Below are 13,081 nucleotides of genomic sequence, written 5' to 3'. Positions count from 1 at the left end.
GGTTGGGGCTCTGTTTTGAAATGGGAATAAAATCGGCTGGTGGGGAGAAAGCGTAGGTCTGCTGCAGCGGCTAGAACTGAGCTCCATCTGCTCAGCGCAGACTTCCATCTAGTACCAAGATGATAAATCTTGTAAACTTGGAAAATGCAAAGAGTATTTTGTATTGTGCTCTTAATTTCACTTTTTGGTCATTCTCAGCAAGGCTGGTTCTGTAACACATCAGTTGCAAACCTCTGTTTATGTGAGTAAAATTCCTTCCACGTAAAAAAAAAAAAAAGCCTTGATGTTAACATGTCCTAACTATTTAAGAAAATAAATATTTTGGACCTCTGATCCAGGGTTTTGTTGAGAGTAAGAGAGGGGAAAACGTAGGCCATAGTGGGAATAGGAGTAAGTTTTCAGTCTTGGGTTTTAGCTGCAGCTGCCATAGGTCAGATTTTGTGATCTTCTAAATAAAAAAGGAGGTCAGATGTGTGGGTTTGGAAGGGACGTGACCAAAGACATGTTCACCAGCGTTAGCAGTGAAGGGTAATGAGAACATCATCTTCTCAGGATATCGTGGCTGGAGACATCATGAGTAAAAGAAGCCTTTGGGAACAGAAGGGCGATCCCAAGCCTGAGACCAGTATCAAGGTGAGTTTCTGTCTGTGTGAGCATGAAAGCACTTGCTCTTCTGTGGAAAAAAAAAAAAAAAAGAGCTTCTGGCTGGGTTGTGGAAGCATTGAGCAGGTGTTCTGCAGGGACAAGGGCTGCCTGTATCTATCAATGCAACCGCATACCCAAGAGCTCTTCCTAACAGTGAGCTGCTGTTGCTTCAGCCCTAGTAAAAACGGGGGCAAAGTTGTTTTATAACCAGTAATATCGAAGGGTGTCTTGAACGGCATGTTGTGCTCAGCCCCCGAGTTGGGACCCCCAGCCTTCTAGGCTCAGAGGGAACTGCAGATGTGAGTTGCTTTGCTCTTGTTAGGCTTTTTAGTCTTGAGAGTAAAGAAAGCATGCAAAATTAAGCGAAGCCAAACCTGAGACAGTAGTAACACTTGCAGACGGATCTGGGGGTTTGTGCCGACCAGCAAATTTGTGGGAATGCCCATTAAAATGCACTGCTTGAACTGTCCAGGCTGGGAGAGGAAGATGAAAATACCTTGTCTGTTCCCGAGCTGGTGCTGCTGCCAGCGTGGTAAATGGAACCGGCTCTTGCCACGGGTGAGAGCAGCCCTGGCTGAGAGCCCTCCCTCGTGACACCTGGTGCTGCATCTTCCCGTTCCTGTTCCACCTCCTGTGCCTGCTGCTTGAAGTGGTGGTTGGTCTGTGCAAAGAGCTTACGTGGAAGTGGCAAGAAAGGAGCACAGAGCAGGCTGTCTCCAGGCCCTCTGGGATTAGACGACTGTATCACATGCTCCTCTGGCTTCAATTGTGTGATCTCGACTGCCTGTTGGAGGAGGAAAATGCTGACTTTGACTCTCTTTTTCTCTCCTGTTCAGTCCACTCATTCTGGCAAAAGGTATAAATTTGTTGCAACAGGCCACGGCCAGTACAAGAAGGTGTTGATAGATGATGCTGCAGAGCAATAGCATGCTTGGAGAACTCATTAACCAGGTAGGTGGGGTATGACCTTGCACTGTGTGACAAACTCCTGGCAGTGTTCTGGCAGGACATGGGGGTTATTTCTGCTGGGTGAGTTGGAAGGTGCCGTACGGTAACAGCTGGAGCGTTGCTTCTGGGCAAACGTCTGACTTGCTGAGCTGGAAGCCAGTGGGCACACAGCAGGGGTTTGTTTTGGTTTCTGACTTTCTGATGCCACTAGGAAGCGTAAATACCTGTGTTAGTTTAATCTGCAGAATAAGTCCCTCAGCTACTGCTGTTTGGATGAAGATGTGTTTGCCTTTGCTAGTTTGAAGGAATAGTCTCTATCTGCTTTTTAATTTTTTTTTTCTTATGCTCTCTGATGTTGCAAGGACAAGTAGATAGCTGGAGGGCATTCTGGCTGAGTGTGGGGGCTGATGTACTCCTGAAATTCAGATGCTTCTGGGGTCTAATTCCCAGATTTACTGAATTAACCAGGGGAAAATCTTTTAATGATTTCAGCAACCTCTTGGAACCAGCCTGTAATTAGGTTGTAGAGGGGAGGACATGAGCATCTGCTGTGCTGGGTAGACCAACAGAGCAGAAAGGGCTGTCATCAAATGTGCAGAAAGGGCTGTCATCAGATGTGCAGCAAGGGGGAAGGCAGAGCTGGGTTGCTGTCTCTGTGCCCTCTTGAAACGATTTTTGGATCTCGTGCTCTTATTGTGGTTGTGTTAATAGATATCCCGGTGTTATCTTGAGTGGATGACAGTAGAGGGTTGCAGCAATAAGGAGGACTGGCATAGAGGGATGTGATAACTGGTTGGATCCAACTGGGCAGCATCTGGCACAGCGAGAGGAGAGGAAGTTGTTGGGGGTGAAAACAAGCTCATTCACTTTTTTCCTACTATAAAAAAGAAGCTTTATTTCATAGCCAAGCTTATAAATAGCTCTGTCTGCTACAAAACACCTTTTGTTTCTAAATTCTTCTTTGGGCTGTGTTCCTTCTTTCCTCCCCCCGAGGAGCTGGCTTTGAGCGCAGCACATCTTGTTTGGGTTTCTTCCTTTTGCGGTGCCCATTTACAAGAGCAGCTCTCCTGAATGCCGCTTTGAGGGGTACGACGCAAAGCCTGCTCAGAGCTGTGGTTTTAGATGTGAAGGAGGAGGAGCCCACAGGACTTGTATCTTCAACTTGATTCTCTGCCTGTGGCTTTCAGGAACCTGTTTTAAGGTCTCCTCTTTGATCGGTCCTCTTTCTCCTGAAGTCTGTTTCAATGCACCAGGTGGGATCCTACGGAGCTTCAGTTCTTTATAGCAAGCAGGTTTTGGTTGCCCTACCTGAGCTGCTGCTAGCAGCTCTAAGGAAGATATCCTCAGCTCTGGTCTCTTTCCAGCACCCTTTCTTGAGAGGCCAGTGAGTGTCACGGGATGTCCCCCTGGGGCTCCAGACAGCCATAGCTTGACACTGTGTGCTCCTTCACAAGGAAGGTGTTACAGGCTGCGAATAGCCAAATGACTCTGATGGCTGAAGGACCTTAGCTTGTTTCTCTCCTTGGGTTTCTAGCTGGCTGTGTTGTGTGCTGTGAGGCCCCTGCTCCCCAGCTCCTCTCTGCTCCCCTCAACTATGTTCATCCTTTTTCCCTGCTGCTGGATCCCTTCGTGGTTGCCTTTTTGCTGCCAAACTCTTCTGACTTGCCCCCGTGTCACTTACCCAATACCACCACATCAGCTTTCTAGTTGCTTGAGCACGGCTACGGTTTTTCCTCCTCCCCTCCCTCCTGGAGCTGCAGGACCTCTGAGCAGGCTGCAGAGCCAGGGCTTTTCTCTAAGTGGCAATTTGGGCTCTTAGAAGCTGCCCAAGGCCGTTTGACACTGAAAACAAACCAAACCCTGTGCCCAGCAGGTTCCCTTCCCTTGCCCAGCGCGGCAGCTTGGCTGGGGTGTGCTGCAGCGGCTCCCAACGCGGGGGCACTGGTGGGAATCTGTTGCTCCAGGCATCTGATACCTTCTCCTCTGTGATGCTCTCGTGCCAGGGTCCATCTCTGCAGGACTCACCGTGCCTGTTGTTTGCCTCTGCCCTTCACTTTTGGGACAAAAGGACTAAACCATGCAGCCAGACCTGCTGCCTTCTGCTTCCCACAGTGGGAATCACTCCCCACTGGAGATGCTTCACCTTCCACCCCTGCGTGGTGGGACTGGGCTGTGGACGCAGCCTAGTGGGAAGCCCGGCAGATGCAAAATGAGCCTTATGTGGGTGTTGCTGGTTTGTTTTGGGTGGTTGTCCTCACTGTAGGACAAAGTGGATTAAGGCACAGTTGCTTCTGAAACCATCTTCCCTGGCCAGATTCACTTCGTCTCGTAAGTGTAATCAGTGTCGGCTGTTCTGCTTTGTGCTAATGCTGTGGATCTTACAAATGCAGATTTGTGCACAGGCACCCATCTTGCTGTGGGATAGTAAGGCGCTGCTTTCGTGCTGTGTGGTAAGGTTGTCTTTATCTGCGTCAGGCATTCTACGTGTTTTACACTGCGTTCTCTCTGACTTTTGATTTTGTGTTGCTGTGTGCTACAGTCTTCTCTTGCAGCACGTTGAATTCTTCTGCAGAGGCTTACCTGGGATCCACTTGTGATTACTGGTGCGTTTCCAACCTCCCTCTGTTCAACTTTTTCTTGGGAAGCTGGGAGGTCAGAGATATCCAAACTTTAGGTACTTGGTTATTCTTCCTTCTTGTTTTCTAATTTTTATTCCTTGGCATAGGGAAGGTGTTATAAAACAAAGGGGATAAGAACAGCAAAGTGAAAAGTTCAGTAAGGGTTTGATGGTAACTGAGCTGCTCTTATAGCATCATTGCAAAATTGGAAGACTTCAGAAAAGCAAAAGGGGCTCTTGATTTTGTTTCTAAGTCTGTTCACAGTTTGGCTATGGAAATTTTGGTCAGGTCCATATCCTCTGCACACAAACAGTATGAAAAGGGCTGTGTATTGAGTTTCCTGTTTGGACTAAATACGGCAATCCTATGTTAGCTGTGTAGGAACATCTCAGCATATGACAAAGTCCCTTGTGAAACAGAAATAGCTGATCTCCAGCTTTCATGCTTATAAGCCCGCTGGCGATGGAGGTGCAAAGGGTGGCTGTAATGCTGGAGAGCAGAGCCGTCTCTGTGGATGGATGGAGTTGGGGGGTTTAAGTACCCTTTTTTCAGGACACCAGGCACCAGTAAGTATGCAACTATCGTGATGTTCCCCCTGAAAATGAGACTACATGCAGTTAGCAGACAGCCCCCCCCCCCCAAACACACATTCCCCCCTCCCGAGAAAAAAAGCACCTTGTTTAAAGACAGAGTTGGCGACCCACATGCTGATGCATGCTCTGGCTGTACTGGAAGCATGGTAAAATACACAACACAACTTGACTGCCGCAACAGAGTTAGTCTTCTGTGCGCTACGATTTAGTAGACTGACCAAGGAGGGCATCAAATGATGGTGCCTGGTTTTTTAGGCAGGGGAACTGCTGTGTGAGAGCAGGATGGATATCTTGTGCTGTGCCTTGGGTGGCAGGATGAGCTTCCACCTCGTTCGCAGTGAATGAGTGTGGGGTGCACTTTCAGTGGAGAAGCTAAAGAGATGACGTGAGGTGATGTGTGTTCTCTTTGAGTTCAGTTTCTAAGATTCCTTAGAGGAGATGTGGAGCAACCCAGATTCCTTCGTGTCTCATCTACAACTGCTTCTGTTTCTAGGATTTATCTTGGTCTTAAACACAACAAAATAAACCGATATTCCATCCTCCTCCTCTAAACTGGGCTTTTTCTACCCAGAATTTGTCTTCACCGTGTCCCTCCCCTCTCTTCCCCCTGTTACTGCAGATGGCGTGGCTTGTTGGCTCTTCTTAAAACAAGTGCATGTTTCTTTTCCTGGCTCGTGACCTGTGGATGTGGTGTATTAACACGTTTAAGCTTATATACGTATGGAGAGTAACTCTTAAAGCCACAGCATGAGGCTGCTGGCTTGGAGAGGTTTTATTTAATTTTATTTTTTCCTTACACTAGGCTCTGATAGGCAGTAAACCTAGTCATAGGTATTCGTTTGTTTGATGCCCTGTAGGAACCTCCAGAGGTGAGGGTCTGGTGGAGCAGCCTGGCTTCAGTTGACTGACCATCCCGATGCCATTCTGTTAAAGCTCTTGCTGTGCTCCTCAGCCACTTTGGGTCTAAACCGGCTCACCTCAAAGGCGGTGGTGATCTTTGTCATGGGTTTGGCAGCCAGTTCCTTCAGTTTCCGGGCATCGAAGCGTGGCTTATGTAGGAGGATGGGTAAGCGGCGGGGAAGAAAGATGCTTTCTTCTTTCCGTGGCTGTTTTTCTTCTGCTCGCTGCTGCTTCTCCTTGTTGACTGTCATCTGGTATAAAATAGCATCCCACATCCTTGTTGCCCTCGATTTAAATGGCCTGTGGTCTTGACTGATGATTGCTTGAGAGTTGTCCTTCTCTTGGCTTCCTTCCTCCTGTCCCAGCTTTTCCATCTTGGGCTCTGGGAAGTTGGATGCTTCTGGCTGCACCATCAAGTGCTTCTTGAGGCGATGCCAGCCACTGGCATTGGCTCCAGGAGGTCTTGCTGCTTCTGCTGCTGATGGTGCTGGCTCAGCTTTGAGAGGGGGGCTGGCATTTGGTAAGCTGGGGGTCAGCTGCGGTTGAGTTAAATGTTCTGTGTTGGTGTCCATGGAGGTGGCCTCGGTGCTGTCAACTTGTGCAGGGCTTGCTGTGGCTGGATGTGCTTGCCTCCAGGGAGGGCTGGGTGTCCATGGTTTTAGGATGTCACCATCTTGCTTGGGTAATTCAGGAGCACTCTCTGATTCAGATATTTCAGTGTAGTTTCCATGGGTTGCAGGCTTATCGGTGTGGGTATCGGAGGTGCTGGGCTTGGGTGAAGGGGCTCTGATGGGCTCCCCAGTAGGAGCAGGTATGGGAGCTTGATCAGGAGGCTCTGCCTCTGCAGCAGAAAGGAGGGGAGGCTCCAGGGTGGGAGCTGTGGCCTTGCTGTCATCGAGCGGGGCGGGTATCTGCCCTGGAGATGGTTCAGAGTGGCTTGTTTCAGGTGCCGGAGAAGAAGGCCTTTTGTCTTCATGGCTGGTGGTGGTTGTTGCTTGGGTCTGATTTGATGTGGGTGTCTTAGCCCTGGGTGGCTTGACACTGTGGAAATACGTGTGCACCTTGCTGACGTAGGTAACCTCTGGTGCTCGCTCTTTACTGGGTGTACTGGAAGGAGGAGGCTGGGGGAAAACAGCTATTGAAGGGTCACATGGAGTGGGAGGGTGGGTGTCCATGCCTTCAGGTTTCTGTGGAATCTCAGGAGCTCCTGGCTTGTGTAGCAGGGGCATGGCCGGGGAGGTTGTGAGTATGAGGTGTTCGGCAATGCGCCTCTGCTCGGTGACCTTCAGCGTGAAAGGCTTGCTCTTTCGGAAAGGGGAGGGGATGCGGTGGGTGATGGGCTTGATGGAGAGGTGGGATGGAAGGCTGGCGGAGGGGGGGGCTGTGGTTTTGGGGGGCTCTTCTGGGGGAGTGCTTTCATTGTGCTCTAGGTCAGAGCTGGCCTCGTTCACGGGCGAGAGGCAGGACCGAAAGGGCTTGGCTTGCTCTGAAGCTAGGATGGCGTTCTTCTTGGCTGCCTTCTTCAGCAGCCGCTGGAGCCGCAGGTTGTCCTTCCCAGGCTTTGGTAGGGTGGGAGGGGGAGAAAGGTGGTGGTGGATGGGAGCAGGCTGGATGGAGGATGATACTGTTATGAGCATTGTCATCTCCTGGAAGAAAACACAAAGCTTAGAGTTGGTGTGGGCTTAGCCCTGGGCTAGATTCCGAAATATGCACACATAAGGCCCCCTCTCCATCTCTCCAAAAGCCATAGAGATGGAGTCAGTATTGTGGGAGAAGTGCATTGGTCTTGGTTTTCTTAGTCTCCCAGGATAGCCTCAGAGGGTCGTGAGGGTGGTGTAGCAAGGTGAGAGATGTACTGGGAGGATGCTGTATTGCCAGACCTGGAGCTCTCCTGCTCCTGGCGTTAGCACAAAATCCGGTGAGAGTTCCTTGGGACCCCAGGTGTCCGTGTCTTGGCAAGTCCTAGCGGGATTTGAAAGGAGATGTCAAGAGAAACAGAGGAGGTTTGAAATTTTGAAGCTTTGAAACATTCTCCAGAGGCACAAATCGGGAATGTTTCATGGCTTTCCAAATTCCAGTTATTAATACTCTGATACGATGTAATGTACAACAAAACAGCCATGAACTCCGTGTGTCATTTGAGTCAGTCAGCACTGGTCTGGACTGATTTCAGCAGTGTAAAGACGTCCCTGTGAAATGCTGGACTTTTCATTTAAAGTTATTTATCTGGTGGGAAAGTGCTTTGTCACAACACTAACCCTGACTGGTTTTTGCTGCGTAAAGCACAGCAGCAACCTTCTCCTTCTGCAGTCAATCTCAGATTGACTAGTAAATCAATTTAAGACTAGTTTTCTCTTTCCCTTGGGGAGCATTGCTGCTGTCCTGCCTCTGTCACTCCTCCTTCAGTGCAACAGAAGTGGGTCGTGCTCTGCTGGGCCAGGTCTTATCCCCAGTGGCAACTGCAGCTGGACTTGCTTTGGCCAACACTGTGCTGCTCCTGGGGGGATGCACAGCGGCTTCTCCTGCTCTGTCACTAACTCACCACCATCTCCTTTCTAGTGAGCACTGGTTAGATTTCCTGCACGGTGGCGCTAAGGTTCTGTGCTGGGGATAGAAAGATAAAACTAGTCTCAGTTCATCCCTTTTTCTCTTCCTGAGCTGAGGCTGAGGAGCACCAAACTTAGCCTCTGACCTGCAATGACTCTTTGGCAGCCCCCAGAAAGAAGTCTGACTGTCCTGGCTCTCAGCACAGAGCTGCTGTGTTTTGCTATGGAAGGAGGAAAAGCTATAAATCGCTGCGCTGCTTAACCCCCGTGCTGGATGCAGCTGAGCATCCTGGAATGAGTACGAGGAGGTGGGGTGGTCAGGGTTGCCCAGTGGGGCTATTGCACGTGCTCTGCTGAGTTCCTCATGGCTCCCTGCTCTGGTTAGTGTGGGTATGTAGCATGATACCCGCTATGTGGGAGCGCTATCCAGAATAAAACTCTCAGAAGCGCAGAACGGCGATTTGTGGTTGAGTTTCTGGTGCTGCCTTTGGGCTTGCGGTGCTGCGGTCAGCACAGGGCTGGGAAGCTGATCTGGGCTGCAAGCAGGTGGTGTATCTGCCAAAACTGGCTGTGGGTGGTGGGAAGAAGGATGGCTTTTTAAAAAACAATAATTGAAAAATAAAATTAGAAAAAAATCACAACAGCAAATGAAAGCACTGAAGAGAGGTGGCATGCGGGGCACAAAGCCTTCAAGGTCAAGCCCTCGCCGTGGTGGAGGAGAAGTCCTCCGGAGCAGAGCCTGCAGTGGGCAGGGTCTGGGCATGTCCAGTAAGCAGTGTGCTACTGCCAGCAGATTTCCTCAGCGCAGGACAGACACAGACCTGTTGGAGCAGGTCCAGAGGAGGGCACGGAGATGCTCAGAGGGCTGGAGCACCTCTGCTGTGAGGATGGGCTGAGGGAGTTGGGGCTGTTCAACCTGGAGAAGAGAAGGCTCCAGCGAGACCTTACTGTGGCCTTTCGATACTTAAAGGGGGCTTATAAGAAATGGGATAGACTTTTTAGCAGGCCTGTAGTGAGTTTTAAACTAAAAGAGGGTAGATTCAGATGAGATACAAGGAAGAAAATTTTTACGAGGGTGGTGAAACGCTGGCAGAGGTTGCCCAGAGAGGCTGTAGATGCCCCGTCCCTGGAAACATCCAAGGCCAGGCTGGATGCGGCTCTGAGCAACCTGGTTTAGTTGAAGATGTCCCTGCTCGTTGCAAGGGCTTGGAGTAGAGGACGTTTAAAGGTCCCTTCTGACTCGAACCATTCTATGATTTGATGATTTATTTCAGCTGCAGGCATGAGAAACCTCTTGCTATTTTGGCAAGGGGGCTTGGAGGGGATTTGTGCCAGCTGGGGGTGACAACTGTTGGGCATTCCCAGTGGCTTATCAGCCTCATGCCTTAGGCAAAAGCCTGGGATTAGGACTTGCTCTGTTCCAAGAGCTACTCTTAGAAACAAGTCTGAAAAAAGGCTGAGAGCCCATTCCTTCATCATATACCTGCTCTCTTCCCCAGCCTTGTGGGATATTCTAGATTATTCTTGGTCCGAAAGCCAAAATGCCTCAGTTGGAGAAGTGCATGCTTGCTGTTGTGCAACACTACTCTGATTCTGTTTGTACAGGATTTAGTGATTGCTTGTGTGATTCTTACCTGCTGCAAGGTGAGCTAATACATGCATCTGATGTTAGGGTTGATTATGGAATGATTTCATCTGCTGCTGTTTACTGTGGTCCCATGGCCAGCCTGTACTACCAGATAAGCTGTGGTCTAGCAGCACTGATAAACCAGAATTATAAAGGTTGACCTGCTTCAGGCCAGTGCTGGGAATACTGAAGAGGCAGAGCAGTGAACTTCCCAACTACTCTTTATTCTCCTTGTCCCACGGACTGCTGCCCCCCAGGAAAACGCAGCTTCCCAGAGGGGTCGGAGCAGGATCCTGCCCTGGGACTTGCTGCGAACTGACAGGTGCCACCGAGGAGGGCGTGGGGGGTTCCTGCATGGGAAGTTCAGACAGAATCTGCATGCACCAGGAGAACTTTCCCTTTGTTCCTGAACTTAGGGGCTGTTTTGTGCCCTATACCCTCAAGATTTGTGGTCTCCTGCAATAGTCTGTGCTCTTAAAAGTCACTCTTGCTGCTATCTCAGCACCCCATCTGACTTGAAACCTGCTGTGCTGTGGGTCTTGGAGACCGCGTGGGTGGTAAGTCCCGTGGCATGCGACTGTGCCAGAGTCTGTGTGTTTGCCTAGTGAGGCAGAGAGATGCTAAGAGACAGCAAAAGGAAACCAGCTGTTAACTTGTTTGCCTTCCCCGTCATGCTTGCCTTTCATGTTTCCTTCAGAGCTTTGTGTGTATGCAGGAGAAGTTCTGCAACAAGCAAGTTTTGTGAGAGTCTTCTCCCTTACCGTGTAATGCAGCAAAAGCAAAGGGGCAGATGGACTTGCTGTATTGCCAGCAGAAAGGCTGAAAAACCCAGGGGCTGTAGGGAGGACACTGCCTGAGAAACTTGGGTGGGGTTGCTGTAAGCTGGAAGGAAACTGAGCTAGAAGCTGAGACAAGAGGCTTTCAGAGGGTTAAGTTTCCCTGCTGCTGGTTCAGCGCCCATGGGTGGAGGGGAGGTCATGACCTCTCGGACCCCCCAACTGTTCTCCTGAGCTCTGCTCTGTCTGCAATCAACCCCAAACCAGGAATGGCTGGAGAGTGTCAGCATGGAGGAGTCATTTATCGCATGATGGAAAAGTCATCTGCGTGCTGGAGTCCCTCGGCTGCACCAGCTGTCGCGCGTGGAGCAGATGGAGAACGGCAGGAACCCAATACCGCCGCAGATGGTCCCGAGCGGAGAGCTGTGGCTGCCGGGGGCTGCAGGAACGCTCGCCGCTTTAGTGACTTTCTCAGGCTTGGAAGGAAACCTGCTGATCCCCTCGGAGGAGGTGGCGGGGCAGGAGCACATCATCCTTCCCTCTGCTTGGGCAGCTGTGACCCCTGCCAGGCGCGCAGCCCTCGGCCTCGGCTCTGCCGGGGGCACGTTGCACGGTGGTGTCCTGCAGTGCTGGAGCTTTGTTGGCTGGTCCACAGGGCTTTGTGGAAATGGGTGGGAGAAAACCACCCGTAATTGCTAGATAAGATGCAGCCTGAGCGGCCCAGGGTGTCGCTCATGGCAGCCCAAATGGTAGGCGTAAACTTGTTGTTTTCTTCTCTTGCAGCTGAGCTTGGTCCTGGCTCGATGCAAACCTCAATGCCACTATTTCCTCTGCTCCACAGAAGATAATTGAAGGATGTTTCTCTTCTCCTGCCTGATGTCAGTCTGCTTTGGTACAGCCTGACTCCTCTCGAGGTGTGAGCAATACCCCGCTGCCTCCGGATGGATGAAAGGAACTAATCAGCTGGCAAAACCCACCCCTGTTTTAACCTTTTCTGTGACTCTCTGGCTTTTTTTTTTTTTTTTTTTTAATATGGCTCTGCTATGGAGATGGGAGGCTGTGGGTCTGTTCCCTCTCTTCTTTCTCAAGTGTGGGAAGAGAGGGGTCTGCTGCCCTGCTGAGCTGGCAGGGCTTTTGCTACGTGATGAAGAACTTCACCCAGTGACCAAAAGCCACAACAGTAGTGGGAGAGAGTGGGCTCAACAGACACCCGCTAAAAGAACCCGTGTTTGAAAGGAGGGCCACGGGCAGATCCTGAGCATGAGGAGGCTGCAAGGGCCACTTGTCACCCTGTTGGTGCCAGCTGTGGGTAGAGTCTTCCCCTGTTTACAGTGCAGCCTCTGTCCCTCTTTGAGGGGCTTCCATCTGCTGTCTCTGTGTACATCAAATCACATTCAGCTTACTCCCGTTCAGGGGTGTTTTTTTCTGTAGTTCCCAGATCATCCTTTAATCACAGTCATATACCTGTGCCAAAATGTTCCTGCCACTTCTCTGTCTTAGCAGCATTAGCAGCTTTGTGTCAGGCAGCTGCTGCCCTCCTCTCCCTGTCTAACATGGAATGCAGGTCTCCTTTCCCAGGGGAGGGTATTTCCCCCTTCTGGGAAAGGGATTTGCTTGTTCTCTAACCTGTGGGCTCCAATGCTGGTGACCGAAACACTTCGGAGCGTCAGAGGTGGTGGGCGTGCTGATACCCTGCCTGCTGTGCTCCTGGAGGTGGGCAGGGTCTCTGGGTTATTAATTAATCTAGGATATTAAGGCTGCTGCTCTTAAGCTGGAAGCTGCCTTGGTGAAAGGGCATCCTAGTGAGCTGTTTGGGGAGGTCAGCGCTTGCTGTGAACATGGGAAACTGAGCCCCAAAGAATGGCACTCTGGCCTTGGGCCTGAGGTCTGGAACTCAGCTCCCAGGGCTGTTTCTGAACTCTCCCACATCTTCATGATGTTAGCCTGCCCCCCATCCCCTCTTTAAAGTCTTACTCCTACCCTCTTCCCATGTCAGCATAATTTTGCAGCTAGTTTCTGCTCTCCTGGAGGGGGGGCAGTTTTTCTTTCCTCTTGCATCAGTGTGCTTTCTGCTTAAATTTACTGCGACCTGGATATTTTTTTTTTTTTGGTAAGCATTTAATAAAATTTGAGGAAGATGTTGTAACACTGGCAACTCTGAGGATTTTGTTGATGTGGGAGTTCCTGCAGCAAAGCTGTTTTCCAAGACCTTGCAACTCTCTGCTTGAGCAGTAAGAGGAGGACAAGAAACATCAGGCTGAGTGACAAGAAAAAAAAGTTTGACATATACAGGAAAAAAGCTTTTTGTGTGCCTGCCCCATTTAGGAGATCCTTGTCATCTTGCTGCATTCTTTGTTGTTACTGAGGGTAACTGACTGTAAAATGGAGTGAGCAGTGTTTGGGTGAGAGAGCGAGCAGCATGCAGAAG

General features: G+C 50.3%; 2 protein-coding genes across 3 annotated transcripts in view; one reads left to right on the top strand and one right to left on the bottom strand.

The window, feature by feature from the left end:
* The window catches only part of LSP1 (lymphocyte specific protein 1), a 51,037-nt gene extending 38,238 nt beyond the window's left edge, over positions 1-12,799 (top strand). For both annotated transcript variants that reach the window (XM_037402689.1, XM_037402690.1), the window contains exons 9-11: positions 553-633; positions 1,482-1,596; positions 11,437-12,799. In XM_037402689.1, the coding sequence (XP_037258586.1) occupies positions 553-633; positions 1,482-1,571 (171 nt within the window). In that variant the 3' untranslated portion in view covers positions 1,572-1,596; positions 11,437-12,799. The remainder of the gene's footprint in view (positions 1-552; positions 634-1,481; positions 1,597-11,436) is intronic.
* LOC119154717 (proteoglycan 4-like) lies at positions 5,701-7,341 on the bottom strand. Its single transcript, XM_037402605.1, has 2 exons — positions 6,028-7,341; positions 5,701-5,853 (listed from the first exon to the last, which is right to left on the bottom strand). Exons 1-2 carry the CDS (start codon positions 7,339-7,341, stop codon positions 5,701-5,703), a joined length of 1,467 nt encoding a protein of 488 aa, XP_037258502.1.
* Positions 12,800-13,081: the final 282 nt, after the last annotated feature.

This window comes from Falco rusticolus, chromosome 10 (assembly GCF_015220075.1).
Source record: "Falco rusticolus isolate bFalRus1 chromosome 10, bFalRus1.pri, whole genome shotgun sequence".
Taxonomy (NCBI): Eukaryota; Metazoa; Chordata; class Aves; order Falconiformes; family Falconidae; genus Falco; species Falco rusticolus.
Note: the sequence above shows the minus strand (reverse complement) of the source record. Positions and strands in the feature narration are given on the sequence as shown.